This window comes from Ascaphus truei, chromosome 4 (assembly GCF_040206685.1).
Source record: "Ascaphus truei isolate aAscTru1 chromosome 4, aAscTru1.hap1, whole genome shotgun sequence".
NCBI classification, from domain to species: domain Eukaryota; kingdom Metazoa; phylum Chordata; class Amphibia; order Anura; family Ascaphidae; genus Ascaphus; species Ascaphus truei.
The window spans coordinates 210,654,886-210,674,831 of NC_134486.1; the positions used below are offsets into that span (position 1 = coordinate 210,654,886).

Genomic DNA, 19,946 nt, shown 5'->3' on the forward strand with positions numbered 1-19,946 from the left:
CATGTCCTGTCACAAGCTCTGGCACACCCCTTTGTCAGCCCTGCCCTCCCTCTAGCACTTGTCAGTTCAGGAATGCTCATGGATATTCATGAGCTTCCACTGCCAGTCAAGCAGATTATAAACAAATGCCAGCTTTTAATATGTCACCAAATTTCGACCTATCAATACATGGAAAACGAATTGAGCTGCAGCTATACAGTTCTTTAGGTAATTAGAGATTGCACACATGAAACTATTGAAGTAAAAAAATAAATGTAAAAAAAAAAAAAAAAAAGACTGAACTGCAGCTTTAAATTGCGATAGTGCCAAACATGACACTATCGCACGGACCCTAACATTGATCGGCACTATCAGAGTTTAATGAATAACGCATTTTGAATCTTTTGAAGTCACTCAGTGGCACTACAGTTTTAAGCCAGGGTGGTCACTGGATTTACTGAATGTTAAGATACCTACATAGGTAGATTACAACCGAAAAAATGAAGAATAGTTCCTGTGGCCATGAAATGGTGGCATCTTACACTGCTGGAGACTTTGAGCAACTCTTTAAGCTTGTGTATGCATAATAGAACCACTTGTGGTTACAAGAAGATGATCATTTTTTTTATTTTTTTTTAAAACAAGGAAAATCGAATGGTATGTTTATGGTATGAGCCCAGCAGGTGGCGCCAAGCAAGCTTTAAAATACATTAAAAAAAAAAAAAAAAAAAAAGCACACAAACAGGACTTGAGGTGGGAAGAGGCGGAGTAGGAAGGGGTAGTTTGTCTTTTGTGCAGTGGTGCATTGAGAGCCCCAGGAAAGACATAGCGTTGCATTGCTCTGCCTTTCCCTCGCTCTGCTTCCTTCACCTCCGCGGCCATCGCTGTGCAAACCAAGCCACGTTCAAGCAACATGTCCTCGGAAAGCGAATCGCCTCTGCCACCAAGGATCCCAAACGGGGAAGGATGCTGCTCCCCTGCACGTTCCCCCGTTGTGGGCAACAAAGTGACTGTGGTGCTCGGAGCTCAGTGGGGAGACGAAGGGAAAGGAAAAGTGGTGGATCTACTGGCGCAGGATGCAGATATTGTGTGCCGCTGTCAGGTGAGGAGAGGGGCCGGGAAGGAATATGTACATATACTTTGAATCAAGATTATCTATGTATTATATATCGACACAATATAAGCTGCATTTTTAACCCCTTGCATCTGTTTGCAAGTTGGTGGAGATGTGTAGCCTTTGTGGAGTGACACAATTTACATAGATCTGTGTGACTTCAGGCGGGATATTACTGTAGTGAACTAGATGTTGGGCATTAGATGCTGGTTTGTGGGGATAGGGCCCCGAGGAAACTGCCGAGATCGAGGATGCGGATGGCCTTTAACACATGGTCTTTTGCGGGACACTGCCACAGGCCCCTTAGTGTACCGCTTTTTTTGACCTTGTGCATGGCTCACTTTACCTCTCTGTCATCCAAAATACAAAAAGATTGATAGGTCTGCTGGGCAGGGATTTGTCATGCCTGTGCATTTAATGTGCGGTGCTGCCATCTTTGAATAAATACAATACAGTATATTATTTGTATAAGCCGGCCCAGGCACATACAAGAGCCGAGTGAGACTGAGGTGGGGTATAGAAATGGAGCTGCAGTAACCTTGACAGGGAGCAGCCATGTGCTTCCTCTTCCTCCTTTCAGCTCGGGTGTGTGTAATGTCTACGACTGCATGTGTATAACACACCTATAAAGACCAAGGAAGGCAGGAAGTGTTTATGTTCCGCACAGGCCTCCCTAATAAATTGTATTATTAATCTTTCTCCAGTCCAGCAATCATTTTATGAGCCTACATATGGCTCTCCTCTACTTCAAAAAACACACACACAAAGGTAAATAAGAATTTTAATCAGTGTTGGGTCGTGCCTTGATGTGGCTTGCAGGCTTAAAATCCTTCGGCCAAAGTGTTGAACTAAATGACCCCTTCTCAAGATATATACACGTACAGTATGTATTTCATTGTGTATTTTTTTTGTCATTTGATGTAGCTTTGGGCTTCTTTGTTTTTTGTTCTCTACTTCATACTGAAATTATTACATCCTCTTCATTAACAGTGTGACATGCAATGCATTATAAGCCTCTCTGTAACTAAGGCCTCGCTTATAGTGCTGGCGCCGCCGCCCGAAAACAAATACATTGCCGCTTATAGTGCGCCACCGTCGCGGAAACTGGAAGCCGGCAAAATTTGATTTTAAGGGCTGTCGCGTCACGTGATGGCCCTTGAACAAATCAAATTGCCGGAATCACGCAACCCCGCCGCCCTGCGAAACATAACTTTTGCCGGTGGAGACGGGTGACGTCACTCGCCGTGTCGCCATCGACGGCATTATAGGCACGGCCTAAGGGGGTCATAGGCTGCCGCTAGATGGACAACCACGGGAGTGGGAATTCCTCTTTTCTAATAAATTGACTGGCACGGGATACTGCTGGCATTTAATATTGATATATGTATTTGTATTTCAATATTGAGTAAGTAGTAATGTCACTGCTTTAGAAGCAGGTAAAATTTTGCTTTTAATCTCTTAACTTGCCCAAGGTCACAAGGAGAGCTATCTCTCCCTGTGTGCCTAAGGCACTAAAATTACATTGTATATTGTACAGGCAGGGACTAGTGAGTGTAAAATTCTATGTACAGCACTGTATACACTGTCCTATTACCGTAATGATAAAAGAACAACCAAGGTACCACTTCCTAGGGAACTTTTTCATTAATTAGGCTGAGTCCCCGCTGGCGCTGAGCGTGCTCATGCTTGGAGAGCGCTCCAAGCATGAGTGTCGGGTGTCCTGTCATTTATGTGCGTGCTGGGTGGGGGCGGCATTGAGCTTGCTGGAAAGTTAGGTTTTATTTGTTTACATAAGCGCCGGTGAGTGTGTGCCCGCGCTTGAGTGTGCCCGCGCGTGAGTGGGGACTTATATAGCTGTATGTAAGTAACCGCGGCAAGCGCCGCCCGCTCAGTGCTAGCGGGGACGCAGCCTGAGGCTGAGCTCAGACAGCAACCGATGCAGCGGATGTCCGTCGCAAATTTGGGTTGTGCGGTGGCAGTTTTCAAACTGAAAACTCCACCGGCGGCAAAGTGCAGCGTTGTCGCCGCGACATTTTGCCGGCACAACCCAAATTCTAATTTGGGGCTACAGTCACGTGACGCGAGCTGGTTCAGCCAATAGAGGCGAACCAGCTCCGTGACGCGTTCGTCACACGCCCCCAAACGCCGCGATCTGGCTCCTGCTTTTTGAGCACAGATCGCTGTGCTGCAGGACACGAACGCTAGCAAGCTGCCGTAGCAGCCTTTCTGAGCAAGCCCTTAGGCTGATCTCGGACAGAACGCAATGCAACGTGCGCGTGCACGTTCGCCACTCATTCGCTGTATTCTGTGGGAATTTTCAAAAGGAAAATGACCCCAGGCGGCGAAGTGCTGCGTTGTCGCGGCTGTAGCTCAAGCTTTCAACTAAAGTTGAAATTTCAAGCGACAGCCGCGTCACATGCACTTCTCCAGCCAATCAGAAACACACTTTTGAAGTGAAACTTCTTTAGTGGCACCTATTCTCATGGGGCAAAACTGGAGCGAAGGAGACGAAAATTAAACGGAAGTGACGTGACTCCCCTTCCCCCCCCCCCCCCCCCACGCCTGCTTTGACACGAGGCGGCGGCGCTCCTAACGGCGGCCGCAAACCCCCCCCCCTCCACGCACCCCCCCCACCCGCTGTATCGCCGCCGGTGCCGCTCCTAACGGCCGCCGTTACCCCTAGACGTGCGCAGAGCTTCCGGTACTGTGGGTGTACCAAGATGGCGGAAGCCCCGCATGTCCTCCGGCTGTGAGAGGAGGAGCCGCTGCTCAGCCTCTCTCCTCCCTCTTGCTTCCCCGAATCCCGCTGACTGAGTGCCGCCGGTGCCGGAGGAGGAGAGGAGCCCCGGGATCATGACGGCCGCTGCGCTGTCAGCATGTGCCGCGCATGCGCGCACAGACGTTATCGTGCGCTCCTGGCTCCTGCTCCGGTAACGCGGGAAGCGGGGGGTTTTAGCGCGCCGCTTCCCCACGCAGCACTGCCGGAGGGGGGGGCTCTTAATCACGGTTTCAGCCCCTCACATACGGCGGGCCCGGTGCGGCCGCGTCTCCGTGGGGGAGGGGGGGAGGAGAGCAGGGGAGGGGACAGGAGGGGGGGGGAGAGACTCAGACAGAGCCGCAGCTCCGCCTGGGGTGGGGGGGAGTCAGGAGAGAGGGGGCAGGACACAGAAAGAGAGACACACACACACACACATACACACACTGACTGACACACATACACACACACTGACAGACTCACACACATACACACACACACACATACACACACACACACACACACACACACTGACTGACACACATACACACTGACTGTCTCACACACACACACACACACACACACTGACACACATACACACACTGACTGACACGCACAATGACACGCACGCACACTGACACGCACGCACACTGACTGACACACATACGCACTCACACTGACTGACACACATACGCACACTGACCGACACAGAGAGACATTCACACAACACAGAGAGAGAGACATACACTGACACACACACACACACACACACACACACACATTGACTGACACACACACACACACACACACACACATTGACTGACACACATGCACACACTGACACACATGCCCACACTGACTGACACACATGCCCACACTGACTGACACACATGCCCACACTGACTGACACACATGCACACACTGACACACATGCACACACTGACACACATGCACACACTGACTGACACACATGCACACACTGACTGACACACATGCACACACTGACTGACACACATGCACACACTGACTGACACACATGCACACACTGACTGACACACATGCACACACTGACTGACACACATGCACACACTGACTGACACACATGCACACACTGACTGACACACATGCACACACTGACTGACACACATGCACACACTGACTGACACACATGCACACACTGACTGACACACATGCACACACTGACTGACACACATACATGCACACACTGACTGACACACATACATGCACACACTGACTGACACACATACATGCACACACTGACTGACACACATACATGCACACACTGACTGACACACATACATGCACACACTGACTGACACACATACATGCACACACTGACTGACACACATACATGCACACACTGACACACATACATGCACACACTGACACACATACATGCACACACTGACACACATACATGCACACACTGACACACATACATGCACACACTGACACACATACATGCACACACTGACTGACACACATACATGCACACACTGACTGACACACATACATGCACACACTGACTGACACACATACATGCACACACTGACTGACACACATACATGCACACACTGACTGACACACATACATGCACACACTGACTGACACACATACATGCACACACTGACTGACACACATACGCACACACTGACTGACACACATACGCACACACTGACTGACACACATACGCACACACTGACTGACACACATACGCACACACATACATACTCTCTGACTGACACACATACATACTCACTGACTGACACACATACACACACTGACTGATACACATACACACACTGACTGACACACTGACTGACACGTGTGCCGAGCACGCGCGTTATAAGTCAATTTCTGTGACAAAAGTCAAAGAAGTTTCACTTACTATGCGCGTGCACAGCACACACAGCTTTTTTTTTTTTCCCTTGAGTTACGCCCCCAATTGCGGCATTCTGTCTGCTGGGGATGTAAACACATCGCCCAGCAGACAGGCTCGCCGGCGCATGTCCATGTAGCAGCCTGCCTGAGTGAGACCTTAGGCCTGGGACATACCCCCCTGCATCAGTGATCAGCGCGGCTTTAGCAGCCGCTTCCGCATGCGTACGGAGGCTCAGAAATTTTGAGGAGACAGGCTTGTTTGAATTTCGGCACTGAGGGGAGCGGAGGAGCGGTCACGTGATCGAAAACAGCCAATGGGCGCGAGGGACTAGCCATGCCTCCGCTCCGCCTTCGCCCCGCCCCCAAAGCGCGCTCACTACCTCGCCTGCCAGGATGCAAAAAAGCTCCGGATCAGTGCGGCCCGAGGCCTCGTCCAGGGTGGTGCTGAGCGGGCGCGTGAGCTCACGCTAGACACGTTGCAACAATGCACGTGGCCTGCGTGAGCGGGCGGGTGCGCCTGCTCGGCCCTCAGCCGCTTGCCGAGCAAGCAAAATTGATTTTGCTGCTCGCAAGCGTGAGCTCCGTGACGTCGTGGCAGCGCCCACCTAGCCGGCCAGGAATCGACCGGCCGAGCGCAGCGCTGGAGCGCCAGCGTGCCTGTTTCTACCCTGGACGAGGCCTAAGAGTGTGACACTGAAGGGACTCCAGATTCTATAACCACACCGGCCCCTGCAGTACATACCATGGTCTCAGTGAAAAACATTTCAGAGTGCTTTTATGTAGTCCTAGACTGCCCAGATCTAATCCTCACGGAGTCTTGCCATTAATGGGTACCTCAGTACAAGTGGAATATTGATATCCAGCAATATTTGCTTAAGGGCACATTCTTCATACAACCACAACAATAGGTGGCAATGGTAACATTATACTCCCTGATTTTATGTAATCTTGTGCTTGCAAAGTTCAGTTTCAATTCTAAAGGGCGGAGTACACTCTAAATACTTGATGATAATAAAAGCAATGTTGTTCAGGGGCAGAAAGCACACGCCTGCAATCGCCACCTTTCCACCTGCTATTGAATTCTGCTCAGGACTGTCTCTTGTTTTGGGATAGCCAGAGAGGCCCACTTTATCCAGAACAAAAATAAACAATTTCAGTTATGTTTACATTAAAAAACATACATATTGGAGACTAACACCACTTTTGTGTACTGCTGCTTTGGTTCCATGTTTCTCTTTAAATAACCACATGATGACTTAAGGTGGTGAGTAAAGCATCCAAATTTATAAACAAAAAAAAATATTATTTTAAGAGAGAACTTACTAACATTGATTTGTAGTTTGCAGATAAAAGATCTGTGTTTGTTGACAAGGCATGATGGGAAAAGTGGAGTCATTTACTCTCCAGACATGTTTTTTCTTCTCTTGTGGCCACATTATGCTTGCTCTCCAGACATGTTTTTTCTTCTCTTGTGGCCACATTATGCTTCCCTGGCTGTCTCCAGTACTACATAGACTCGGCATATTGTGGCTGTTCGGGTCTGCTGCTTTATGAATCACCATGTGTAAATAAATGTGTTTACCACCATCTAATATTTAATTTAGAGCATAGAAATAAGCAAGTGCTGTGTACCCCAAAACATGTTTATTTTTCTTTTGTCAGGGATAACACATTTAAACGTATTTGATGACAGAAGGGCAAACAAAGCCCCACTTTGTCTTAACCTCTCCCTCTCCTCCCCAATAATAAAGGCTTATAGTTAATGCTTTGGAGGCACAGACCACCAAAGCCAATGTACTGTATAATATCTCTGTGCCTAAGCTTGTGTATAGTTTTGAGTGTCAGTTTTCTGCAGAATCAGTGTTCGAGATTGCTAAATAACAGACTTGCTGTGAACACATTTTTCCCGGCTTTTTTTTATGCGAGTTCCTCTTGGATAATTCAGTGTAGGTTCTCACAGAAGTACAGAAACGTTTAGGATGACTAAAGTAGAAAAAAATCAATGTGAGTAAAGACATGCAGATAAATAATACAACTACCATTTTATGTTGTCATTTAAGTAGGCGACTAGTAGATGCACATTGATAGCTGCCTCCAAAAAAGTGATATCCTGGTTTTGGATTACTAGTAGAGATTCTTGATTTTTAAACCTCTAACTTATTTATATACATCATTAGTTTCCGTCAGGCAGAAATATAATGGGAAGCTTCCAGACAAGCCTTGTGTATATAAATAACTTTTTTTTTTTTGGTGTTTGTGTGACTCCATTGGAGGTACTCCGTTTTCTAAAAACCGAGCCATTATTGTGGAATGTATATTGGGCTGCAAGATTCCCATAGGCCTTGGTAACAAGAAGTCTGGTTTGGACTACCTACATATGTAGCCAGATTGACTGGTTTTTTTTTGGGGGGTGGGGGGTGCGCCACATTCAGAAAAGCATGGACCTTCACTGTAATTGTCTGCAACAGTAAGTACAGTATTGCTATATCTTTATCTAAATGTGTTTTCAGTATATCTACTTAAGATATTTGCAGGCATTTGTTCTTTATCAGGAACGGTCACCTTTTTGAGGTCCACAATTCCCAAATATCATTGGAGCCCTTTCTGATGTTTTGAGTGGCATTAAATATGCACTTCAGGTCTACCTCGTTATCAGGAGAATCCCTGGTATTTATTAGCTTTTTTTTAAAAAAATTTAAATAAAAGAAAAATTCCCCTTCCCGATAAAAATTCCCCTTTACAAAGTATATCTAAGACAAATTCCGCAAAAAACAAATTTCCATTCCAGTTTTCCCATCCCATATTTTCCTGATAGTGCTGTAAAACTATTCTCATGAATTGAAGTATTTAAAGTTTAATATGATAAGATGGAGTTATTGAAAAGGGTGATACCTCACCATGAGGATGACACAGCCGGTATGATGAAAGGATACAATAATATTTACACCACCGGATTCCTAAACCTCTTTTCTACGTTTCGGTTTAAGCTGTTTTATTACTTGTAAAAGTAGTGATAAATCACTCCCGTGCACATTTTTGTTTAAGCCCACTCTATATGGAGAGAAACACATTTCAATGACCACATATAGTTACAATAACCGCACCACAAACATGATAATTTAAACTCTAATAAAGTGGGCTAGTACTGAAGGAGTTAAAAAGCATGGAACGAAACTGAAAATACAGTTGGAAACTGACAGGAAATAAATGGTATACCGCCCCTTTTCCCGCATTTTTTCACCCTCTCCAGCACTTGAAATCGAGCGAGTGCTACTGCTCTGGTATGTGCTGCAATATCTGGAGAGATTTGTATGCAAAACCTTCATAAAGAAAAGTGTTATGTTTTTTTATTTTTAAGTGGTGGATTTCCCCCCCTCCCACACAGCGCTTCCCTGTGTGGGCTTGAAACCCGGCTTCTTCATGAGTGAGAACCCGCTGCAGCTGCAGGGGCGCCTCCCTCCAGCTGGGGCTCACAGCGGAAGTGAATGTAAATGCAGGGCTGATTACTGCGCAGTGTGCAGGACATCGGATGTATCAAGGAAATCATATATATGTTAGATGTAAGAGAAACTTATAAATTGTGTACATAAAAAACATTTATATATATATATATTTTAAATAATAATATTTTAAATAATCTGGAATTTTATTAGAAGTGTGATTATTTGTATCACAAATAGACCACTGCTCTAGAGGTTACCCAGCACCACTCTTTCATGTTTTTTTATTAATTTTATTAATTAAAAACCTTTTTTGGTCACTAGGTCCTTGTTTCTTATTTCGGCTGTGCACCGGTTGTTCCTGATGGTTTTTTTATATTGACTACCCTTATGTAAGCAAGCATTTGTAAGGGGGTCTATTTGTGATAAATTCATTTTAATAGTACCATCGGCACTATCCTGGTCTCTTCTTTTCCCTGGGTCCTGTTGAACCAAGTACACATCCATCCACGTTTGCCACTGTTTTGGGATATGCCCTTATAAGGCCTGGGACATGGTGCAGGGAAGAGCGCTGGGCAGTGCTGACGCTCATGCTCTCCTGCAAAAGCAGGAGCTTTTTCTTGTCCTTGCATGCGCGCTTGTGTGGCGGGTGAGTACAACCATTGGAGGTTACAGTTCCTCTGCAAGCCTACTTCTACAATACTGTCTTATGTCCATTTTCTCTCTCCTTTGGTTATATGTCCCCGGATCCCCTGCTTTTTTAGATGCAAACAGCAGTAACTTGCCTGGGTGCACTATATTGAATGATTCTTAATCATAAATAAATTATCCTGAAGGAGTAGAATAGGACCGAAACATTGATGTAGTGATTAAATCCTATATATTATTAGAAGTAACCTGGGAGTGCCTAGTATATACCCACCCAGAGCTACTCGCCCCCTCAGGTTCCTATGGTACCGTCTACAGGCACAACTTTATGTGAACAAAATGGCTGCAGGACCGGAGCCACCAATAAATAGATGGCTGCAATGACATCAGGATAATATAACAACTTTTTGTTTGTGACCTCACTGTAGGGTGACCAGATTTTCAAATGTAAAAAACGGGACACATTAAAAAATAGTTAAAAAAACAAATTGCATCAAACTGCACCCCCCCCTGTTTTATTTATTTTTTGCTTTTTTCCCCCTCATTCTCTCTCCTCTCTATCCTCTACTCTCTCCTCTCTATCCTCTCCCCTCCCCCTCCATCATATCCTCTCCTCTCCCCCCTCCATCATATCCTCTCCTCTCCTCTCCCCCCTCCATCATATCCTCTCCTCTCCCCCCTCCATCATATCCTCTCCCCCTCCATCATATCCTCTCGTCTTTCCATATCCTCTCCCCCCTCCATCCTCTCCTCTCTCTCCTCTCCCCCCTCCACCCTTTCCCCCCCTCCACCCTTTCCCCCCCCTCCACCCTTTCCCCCCCTCCACCCTTTCCCCCCCTCCACCCTTTCCCCCCTCCACCCTTTCCCCCCCTCCACCCTTTCCCCCCCTCCACCCTTTCCCCCCCTCCACCCTTTCCCCCCCTCCACCCTTTCCCCCCCCTCCACCCTTTCCCCCCCTCCACCCTTTCCCCCCCTCCACCCTTTCCCCCCCTCCACCCTTTCCCCCCCTCCACCCTTTCCCCCCCCTCCACCCTTTCCCCCCCTCCACCCTTTCCCCCCCTCCACCCTTCCCCCCCTCCACCCTTTCCCCCCCCTCCACCCTTCCCCCCCCCCCTCCACCGTTTCCCCCCCTCCACCCTTTCCCCCTCCATCGTTTATCCTCTCCTTCCCCTCCCCCTCCATCCTCTCCTTCCTCTCCCCCCTCCCCATCCTCTCCCCCTCCATCCTTTATCCTCTCCTTCCTCTCCCCCCTCCATCTTCTCCTTCCTCCCCCCTCCTTCCTCTCCCCCCCTCCTTCCTCTCCTCCCCTCCTTTCCCCCTTCATCCTCTCCCCCCTCCTTTCCCCCTTCATCCTCTCCCCCCTCCTTTCCCCCTTCATCCTCTCCCCCCTTCATCCTCTCCCCCCTCCTTTCCTCCTTCCTCTCCCCCCCTCCGTCCTCTCCCCCCCTCCGTCCTCTCCCCCCCTCCGTCCTCTCCCCCCCTCCGTCCTCTCCCCCCCCTCCGTCCTCCCCCCCCTCCATCCTTTATCCTCTCCTTCCTCTCCCCCTCCATCCTTTATCCTCTCCTTCCTCTCCCCCCCCTCCTTCCTCTCCCCCCTCCTTCCTCTCCCCCCCCTCCTTCCTCTCTCTCCCCCCCTCCTTCCTCTCTCTCCCCCCCCTCCTTCCTCTCTCTCCCCCCCTCCTTCCTCTCTCCCCCCCCCCTCCTTCCTCTCTCCCCCCCCTCCTTCCTCTCTCTCCCCCCCCTCCTTCCTCTCTCTCCCCCCCCCTCCTTCCTCTCTCTCCCCCCCCCTCCTTCCTCTCTCTCCCCCCCCCTCCTTCCTCTCTCTCCCCCCCCTCCTTCCTCTCTCTCCCCCCCCCTCCTTCCTCTCTCTCCCCCCCCCCTCCTTCCTCTCTCTCCCCCCCCCTCCTTCCTCTCTCTCCCCCCCCCCCTCCTTCCTCTCTCCCCCCCCCCCTCCTTCCTCTCCCCCCCCATCTTCCTACCCCCCCCCCCTCCATCCTCTCCTCTCCCGGAATTTTGCACAGCGCAAAAGAGCTGCAGACAGTCAGAAAATCATTGTTTTCCTTTTTTTTCAGCACGCCTTAATACAACAGGCCGGTATATCGGTCAATCGTGTGCCAAAAAACCCACAAAGGCCAATAATTTAAAATAAATACTCTCCCCCCCTCCCGTGACACATACAGTACAATAATGGGCCAAATTATTATTATCCACATATTTGCCCATTTAAAATACATTAAGCAGCGTAAATAAAACTTGAACTTCCCCCTGCCAAACTGCCACGATGAAGGCCATCCTCATCCTCATCACAGTCCATGTCCTCCGTTGCTGCAAACAATACAGACATACAGAAGAATAAAATAAGACAATCTAATGTCCCCTAACCCCTTAATCACCTTAGCGTTTAGTAACCGCTATAGTAATTAAGGGCTTAACCCACCCTCTACCGCTACCCACCCGGGAGGACTAACCACCCTCCCCAGGCAACTACCCCAACCCTTCACCTATTCATTGGTACAGTGGGTACATCATGCTCATATAATAATGGAATGTGGAAAATAGCTGAAGCGCTCAAATGCAGGTATAATAACAAAAATAAGCCAAACCACTAAACCGGGGTACTAACAATTGATATAGTACCTAATGTGTAATAGTATGGGGTACTATCCTCCTGAAGACAGGTGGTTTATTGTGTAACCCACTTACCATCAGTCTCATTGGCAGGTTCCCCAGAAAAATATGCAAATACTCACATCCTGGTAGGGTAGGTAGGCAGGCTGTGCAGCTGCTAATTGCAATACAGGGAAAAAGGAGACCAAAAGCGCACCAGCACAAACGGAGCAGGAAGGACCCAAAACGAAAAATAATTAAAAGGGCACTTTTTCATATAATAATGGGGATGATTTCCCACTATAGCAAGAAATCGTGAAGGAATAAAAAAACGGGCCCAAATAAAACACATTATAGCCAAATAAACACATAACAAATGTCATAAAACAATAGAATGGCACAGTGGTTACATCTTGATCATATAATATGGCATGATTTAACACTATGCCAGTCAAATAAAAAAAAAACCGCAAACAAGATCCAATGCAATCCAAACAATCACAAAATAAAAACAAATTATGAAGTAAACCGAACAAAATTACCACCAATTAATCCAATCCAAAATAAAGACCAGAATAACGAATTTAAACACCAAAACAAAACCATGACTAAATAAAATAAATATCTAAATAAACTTCATCATTCCAAATAAAGTAACAAAATAATCAAAAAAGCAAACACCAATCAAAAGCCGGAATGAAACAATTTAAAACACCACCAAAAATGCCAGCATACAAAACCCCTGCTCTCTCTCCCCGTCCCCCCTGCTCTCTCTCCCCGTCCCCCCTGCTCTCTCTCCCCGTCCCCCCTGCTCTCTCCCCGTCCCCCCTGCTCTCTCTCCCCGTCCCCCCTGCTCTCTCTCCCCGTCCCCCCTGCTCTCTCTCCCCCGTCCCCCCTGCTCTCTCTCCCCGTCCCCCCTGCTCTCTCTCCCCGTCCCCCCTGCTCTCTCTCCCCGTCCCCCCTGCTCTCTCCCCGTCACCCCTGCTCTCTCCCCGTCCCCCCTGCTCTCTCTCCCCGTCCCCCCTGCTCTCTCTCCCCGTCCCCCCTGCTCTCTCTCCCCGTCCCCCCTGCTCTCTCTCCCCCGTCCCCCCTGCTCTCTCTCCCCGTCCCCCCTGCTCTCTCTCCCCGTCCCCCCTGCTCTCTCTCCCCGTCCCCCCTGCTCTCTCTCCCTCCCCCCTGCTCTCTCTCCCTCCCCCCTGCTCTCTCTCCCTCCCCCTGCTCTCTCTCCCTCCCCCTGCTCTCTCTCCCTCCCCCCCTGCTCTCTCTCCCTCCCCCCTGCTCTCTCTCCCTCCCCCCTGCTCTCTCTCCCTCCCCCCTGCTCTCTCTCCCTCCCCCCCTGCTCTCTCTCCCTCCCCCCTGCTCTCTCTCCCTCCCCCCTGCTCTCTCTCCCGTCCCCCCCTGCTCTCTCTCTCCCGTCCCCCCCTGCTCTCTCTCTCCCGTCCCCCCCCTGCTCTCTCTCTCCCGTCCCCCCCTGCTCTCTCTCTCCCGTCCCCCCCTGCTCTCTCTCTCCCGTCCCCCCCTGCTCTCTCTCTCCCGTCCCCCCCCCCTGCTCTCTCTCTCCCGTCCCCCCCCTGCTCTCTCTCTCCCGTCCCCCCCTGCTCTCTCTCTCCCGTCCCCCCCTGCTCTCTCTCTCCCGTCCCCCCCTGCTCTCTCTCTCCCGTCCCCCCCTGCTCTCTCTCTCCCGTCCCCCCCTGCTCTCTCTCTCCCGTCCCCCCCTGCTCTCTCTCTCCCGTCCCCCCCTGCTCTCTCTCTCCCGTCCCCCCCTGCTCTCTCTCTCCCGTCCCCCCCTGCTCTCTCTCTCCCGTCCCCCCCCTGCTCTCTCTCTCCCGTCCCCCCCTGCTCTCTCTCTCCCGTCCCCCCCCTGCTCTCTCTCTCCCGTCCCCCCCTGCTCTCTCTCTCCCGTCCCCCCCTGCTCTCTCTCTCCCGTCCCCCCCTGCTCTCTCTCTCCCGTCCCCCCCTGCTCTCTCTCTCCCGTCCCCCCCTGCTCTCTCTCTCCCGTCCCCCCCTGCTCTCTCTCTCCCGTCCCCCCCCTGCTCTCTCTCTCCCGTCCCCCCTGCTCTCTCTCCCGTCCCCCCTGCTCTCTCTCTCCCGTCCCCCCCTGCTCTCTCTCTCCCGTCCCCCCCTGCTCTCTCTCTCCCGTCCCCCCCTGCTCTCTCTCTCCCGTCCCCCCCTGCCTCTCTCTCTCCCGTCCCCCCCTGCTCTCTCTCTCCCGTCCCCCCCCTGCTCTCTCTCTCCCGTCCCCCCCTGCTCTCTCTCTCCCGTCCCCCCCTGCTCTCTCTCTCCCGTCCCCCCCTGCTCTCTCTCTCCCGTCCCCCCCTGCTCTCTCTCTCTCCCGTCCCCCCCTGCTCTCTCTCTCTCCCGTCCCCCCTGCTCTCTCTCTCTCCCGTCCCCCCCCTGCTCTCTCTCTCCCGTCCCCCCCTGCTCTCTCTCTCTCCCGTCCCCCCCTGCTCTCTCTCTCCCGTCCCCCCCTGCTCTCTCTCTCCCGTCCCCCCCTGCTCTCTCTCTCCCGTCCCCCCCTGCTCTCTCTCTCCCGTCCCCCCCTGCTCTCTCTCTCCCGTCCCCCCCTGCTCTCTCTCTCCCGTCCCCCCCCTGCTCTCTCCCGTCCCCCCCCTGCTCTCTCCCGTCCCCCCCCTGCTCTCTCCCGTCCCCCTTGCTCTCTCTCCCGTCCGTCGTCCCCTGCTCTCTCTCCCGTCCGTCGTCCCCTGCTCTCTCTCCCGTCCGTCGTCCCCTGCTCTCTCTCCCGTCCGTCGTCCCCTGCTCTCTCTCCCGCCGTCCCGTCCCCTGCTCTCTCTCCCGCCGTCCCGTCCTCTGCTCTCTCTCCCGCCGTCCCGTCCCCTGCTCTCTCTCCCGTCCGTCCGTCCCCTGCTCTCTCTCCCGTCCGTCCGTCCCCTGCTCTCTCTCCCGTCCGTCCGTCCCCTGCTCTCTCTCCCGTCCGTCCCCTGCTCTCTCTCCCGTCCCCCCTGCTCTCCCGCCGTCCCGTCCCCTGCTCTCTCTCCCGCCGTCCCGTCCCCTGCTCTCTCTCCCGCCGTCCCGTCCCCTGCTCTCTCTCCCGCCGTCCCGTCCCCTGCTCTCTCTCCCGCCGTCCCGTCCCCTGCTCTCTCTCCCGCCGTCCCGTCCCCTGCTCTCTCTCCCGCCGTCCCGTCCCCTGCTCTCTCTCCCGCCGTCCCGTCCCCTGCTCTCTCTCCCGCCGTCCCGTCCCCTGCTCTCTCTCCCGCCGTCCCGTCCCCTGCTCTCTCTCCCGCCGTCCCGTCCCCTGCTCTCTCTCCCGCCGTCCCCCCCTGCTCTCTCTCCCGCCGTCCCCCCCTGCTCTCTCTCCCGCCGTCCCCCCCTGCTCTCTCTCCCGCCGTCCCGTCCCCCCTGCTCTCTCCCGTCCCCCCCTGCTCTCTCTCCCGTCCGTCGTCCCCTGCTCTCTCTCCCCGTCCGTCGTCCCCTGCTCTCTCTCCCGTCCGTCCCGTCCCCTGCTCTCTCTCCCGCCGTCCCGTCCTCTGCTCTCTCTCCCGCCGTCCCGTCCCCTGCTCTCTCTCCCGTCCGTCCGTCCCCTGCTCTCTCTCCCGTCCGTCCGTCCCCTGCTCTCTCTCCCGTCCGTCCGTCCCCTGCTCTCTCTCCCGTCCCCCCTGCTCTCCCGCCGTCCCGTCCCCTGCTCTCTCTCCCGCCGTCCCCCCCTGCTCTCTCCCGCCGTCCCCCCCTGCTCTCTCCCGCCGTCCCCCCCTGCTCTCTCTCCCGCCGTCCCCCCCTGCTCTCTCTCCCGCCGTCCCCCCCTGCTCTCTCTCCCGCCGTCCCCCCCTGCTCTCTCTCCCGCCGTCCCCCCCTGCTCTCTCTCCCGCCGTCCCCCCCTGCTCTCTCCCGTCCCCCCCTGCTCTCTCCCGTCCCCCCCTGCTCTCTCTCCCGTCCGTCCCGTCCCCTGCTCTCTCTCCCGCCGTCCCATCCTCTGCTCTCTCTCCCGCCGTCCCGTCCCCTGCTCTCTCTCCCGTCCGTCCGTCCCCTGCTCTCTCTCCCGTCCGTCCGTCCCCTGCTCTCTCTCCCGTCCGTCCGTCCCCTGCTCTCTCTCCCGTCCGTCCGTCCCCTGCTCTCTCTCCCGTCCCCCCTGCTCTCCCGCCGTCCCCGTCCCCTGCTCTCTCTCCCGCCGTCCCGTCCCCTGCTCTCTCTCCCGCCGTCCCCCCCTGCTCTCTCTCCCGCCGTCCCCCCCTGCTCTCTCTCTCCCGTCCCCCCCGCTCTCTCTCTCCCGTCCCCGCTCCTCTCTCCTCTTCAAGCACAGCGCGGTCAATGCGCTCAGTGACACAAAGGACTCAGCCTTATGGATATACATACATTTACAGGGACAAGCAATGGTTGTTTTGCCAAATGCTTGCTTTTATGTATTTTGATACTTAGTTTTTTTGTATTTGTATTGCTATTTATTTTGTGTTTGGGTTTTGTATGCTGGCATTTTTGGTGGTGTTTTAAATTTTCTCTCCAGATTTTGATTGGTGTTTGCTTTTTAATGTTGGATTATTTTTTTACTTCATTTGGAATGATTCAGTTTATTTAGATATTTTTATTTATTCATGGTTTTGTTTTGGTGTTTTAATTGTTCTAGTCTTTATTTTGGATTGGATTAATTGATTGGTGGTAATTTATTTTTTTTAAATTCGGTTTACTTATTTATTTGTTTTTAGTTTGAGAGTATTGGATCTTGGACATTGGATGTTGTTTGTGATGGCTTTTGTTTTTTTTTTTAGGTTGACCATTGACTTGCATAGTGTTAAATCATGTCCATATTATATGGGCATAATGTATCCACTGTGCCATTCGATTGTTTGGCATTAGTAATATGTTCATTTTGCAATGTAATATTGTTTTAATTGGGCCTGTGTGGGTTTTTTTATTTTTTATTTTTTTATTCCTTCATTTCTTGCTATAGTGGTAAATGATGCCCATATTGTATGGGCATAATGTACCCACTATAACAATGAATGGGTGAAGGGTGGGGATAGTTGCCTGGGGAGGGTGGTTAGGCCTCCTGGGTGGGTAGGGGGTGAGGGATGATTAACCCCTTAATTACTATATCTATTACTAACCGCTAAGGTGATTAAGGGGTTAGGGGACATTAGATTGTGTTTTTGATTGTACTGTATTGTTTGTGGCAATGGAGGACATGGACAGGGATGAGGACGGCCTTCAACGTGGCAGCCTGGCAAGGGTGAGTGCAAGATTTAATTATTTTATTTCTGCAGCTTAATGTTTTATTTTAAATGGGCAAATGCACTATTATCCATGTCTGGATAATAGTAATTTTGCCCATTACTGTACTGTATGTGTTAGGGGATGAAGGAGGGTGTATTTATTTTCCCCCTTCTCTTTTTTTATTTTTTATAAAAGCACAGGATTGGTACCGCAGACCAGCGGGGACCCCGTCGGCCTATAGTAACATTCCTATGCTCCTAAAAAAAAAAAAAAAAAAAATGTATGTTAGGGGGGTATTGGGGTTGTTGGGGCATAGGGGGTGAGTAGCACATATTGCAAGGTTTATTGGGGCAATTGCCACCAATAAAGCTGCTATTGGGCTTTAACCCCTTCATTGCATTAGAGGCTAGCCGCTAAGGTAATGAAGCTGCTTTTAATGTTTTTTTTTGTTTTTTTTAATACTTTGCGGGAGCAGGGGGTCCCCTGAGCTGAACCACTTTAATTTCTGGCTCAGGAACCTCCTGCTTCCCGAGTTACAGGCCCCAGTATGGGGCATTGGATGCCAGTGTTGCCACCATTTTTATTTTTTGAGCAAAACATCCCATGTGCACCTCATTGCCCCCAGATCAAATCGCCGTGGTCCTCCCTCCCTTCCTGCCGGGGACCAGAGGTGGACCTGGAGGGTGGCAGGCGCAGCATGATGTGATTCGATCGCCAGCCTTGTGGAGGCCGGGTCGTAATTCCAAACTACAGCCTGCTTTAGATGGGCCGCAGAATAGTATCTGAATACGTCGGGGACCCCCACACCTCCTCTCCTTTTAGGGGACAAAATCACAGATCTGGGCACTCTTGGTCGTTTATCGTTCCAAATGAATTGGAACATGAGGGTCTGGATATTTTTCAGGGCTGCTAAGGGGACGGGGACAGGGAGTGTTTGGAAAATGTAGAGTAGTCTCGGAAGGACGTTCATTTTAATTGAGACAATTCTTCCGAACCAGGAAATTTGGAACCTTTTCCATGTTTCCAGGTCTTTCTTGTTTTGGTCAAACAAGGGAGGGTAGTTGTAATGGTATAGGGAGCTATAGGTATTAGAGATTCTAACTCCTAGGTATATGGTATGTGTGGTGCTCCATCTATATTTATAGTTAACTTGTAGGAGTTGCCATTCTTGGTCAGGTAGGGATACGTTGAGGGCTTCTGATTTGTCCATATTGACTTTGTAAAATGGAAAAAATGGGTGGTGCTCTGAAAAAAAGCCTCAAAATATTATACAAAAAATGGCAAAGTTCAATGGATGCATATAATGTTTCTTGAAATGAAACCCCCCGGTAATGAATAAGGGATAGCCAATCCACAGGACACAAAACAATCTTGCATTGATCACTCCTCCATTGTAATCTGACTAGTGGGCTAGGACCTCCACGAACAATGTAGTAAGGGGCCACACAATAATAGTGTCCCAGCATATGATATCAGAATGGAGTATATGCTAGTGATAAAATAACTCACATTTGGAGTAGATGATGTCCTTAAGGATGTCCAAAATTCTTCTTTCCCAATGGGGGGTGTGCTTCCGTTTTTTCTATAGGTGAAATTGACACGAAGCAAGTAAAAAGCAGGCACTGATTATCAAGAAAACAAAAAAAATAGAGATTGAATGAAATCCAGGAGAGCGTGTACCCATAAAAAGAATAATTTAATGGAAACCAGCAAAAATATACAGCTACATTACGGGGTACACAGGTGGGGGTCTGTGTACCCCGTAATGTAGCTGTATATTTTTTTGCTGGTTTCCATTAAATTATTCTTTTTATGGGCACACGCTCTCCTGGATTTCATTCAATCTCTATTTTTTTTGTTTTCTTGATAATCAGTGCCTGCTTTTTTCCTTGCTTCGTGTCATATTGACTTTGTAGTCAGATACCGTGCCGAATTGATATAGTAATCTTTGGAGATTGGAGAGGGAGGTGTGGGGGTTCGCGAGGGTCAGGATCACGTCATCGGCAAATAGAGAGATTTTGTATTCTGTTTTGCCAATTCAAATACCCTTAATACTCTTATCCTCTCTTACTGTGGCCGCTAGTGGTTCTATTGTTAGGGCGAATAACAGAGGGGAAAGGGGGTAACCCTGCCTGGTTCATTTCTGATCTTAATTGGGTCTGAATATCCGCCCGAAATTGTAACATGTGCTGTTGAGTTTTGGTATAGGGCTCTAACCCCATGCAGGAAGGGACCGCTGAATCCAAATTTCAGCATTGTTTGATCTAAAAAGGACCATTTGATTCTGTCAAACGCTTTTTCTGCGTCGAGGCTAAGGATCATTGCTTTGGTTCCTGTG

At 50.7% G+C, this 19,946-nt stretch overlaps 1 protein-coding gene across 1 annotated transcript in view; it reads left to right on the top strand.

Annotated features, from left to right (window-relative positions):
- Positions 1 to 719: 719 nt before the first annotated feature.
- Positions 720 to 19,946, top strand: part of ADSS2 (adenylosuccinate synthase 2) — a 105,930-nt gene continuing 86,703 nt past the window's right edge. Inside the window, exon 1 of the mRNA XM_075596818.1 lies at positions 720 to 1,081. Within this exon, the coding sequence (XP_075452933.1) occupies positions 893 to 1,081 (189 nt within the window). The 5' untranslated portion in view covers positions 720 to 892. The remainder of the gene's footprint in view (positions 1,082 to 19,946) is intronic.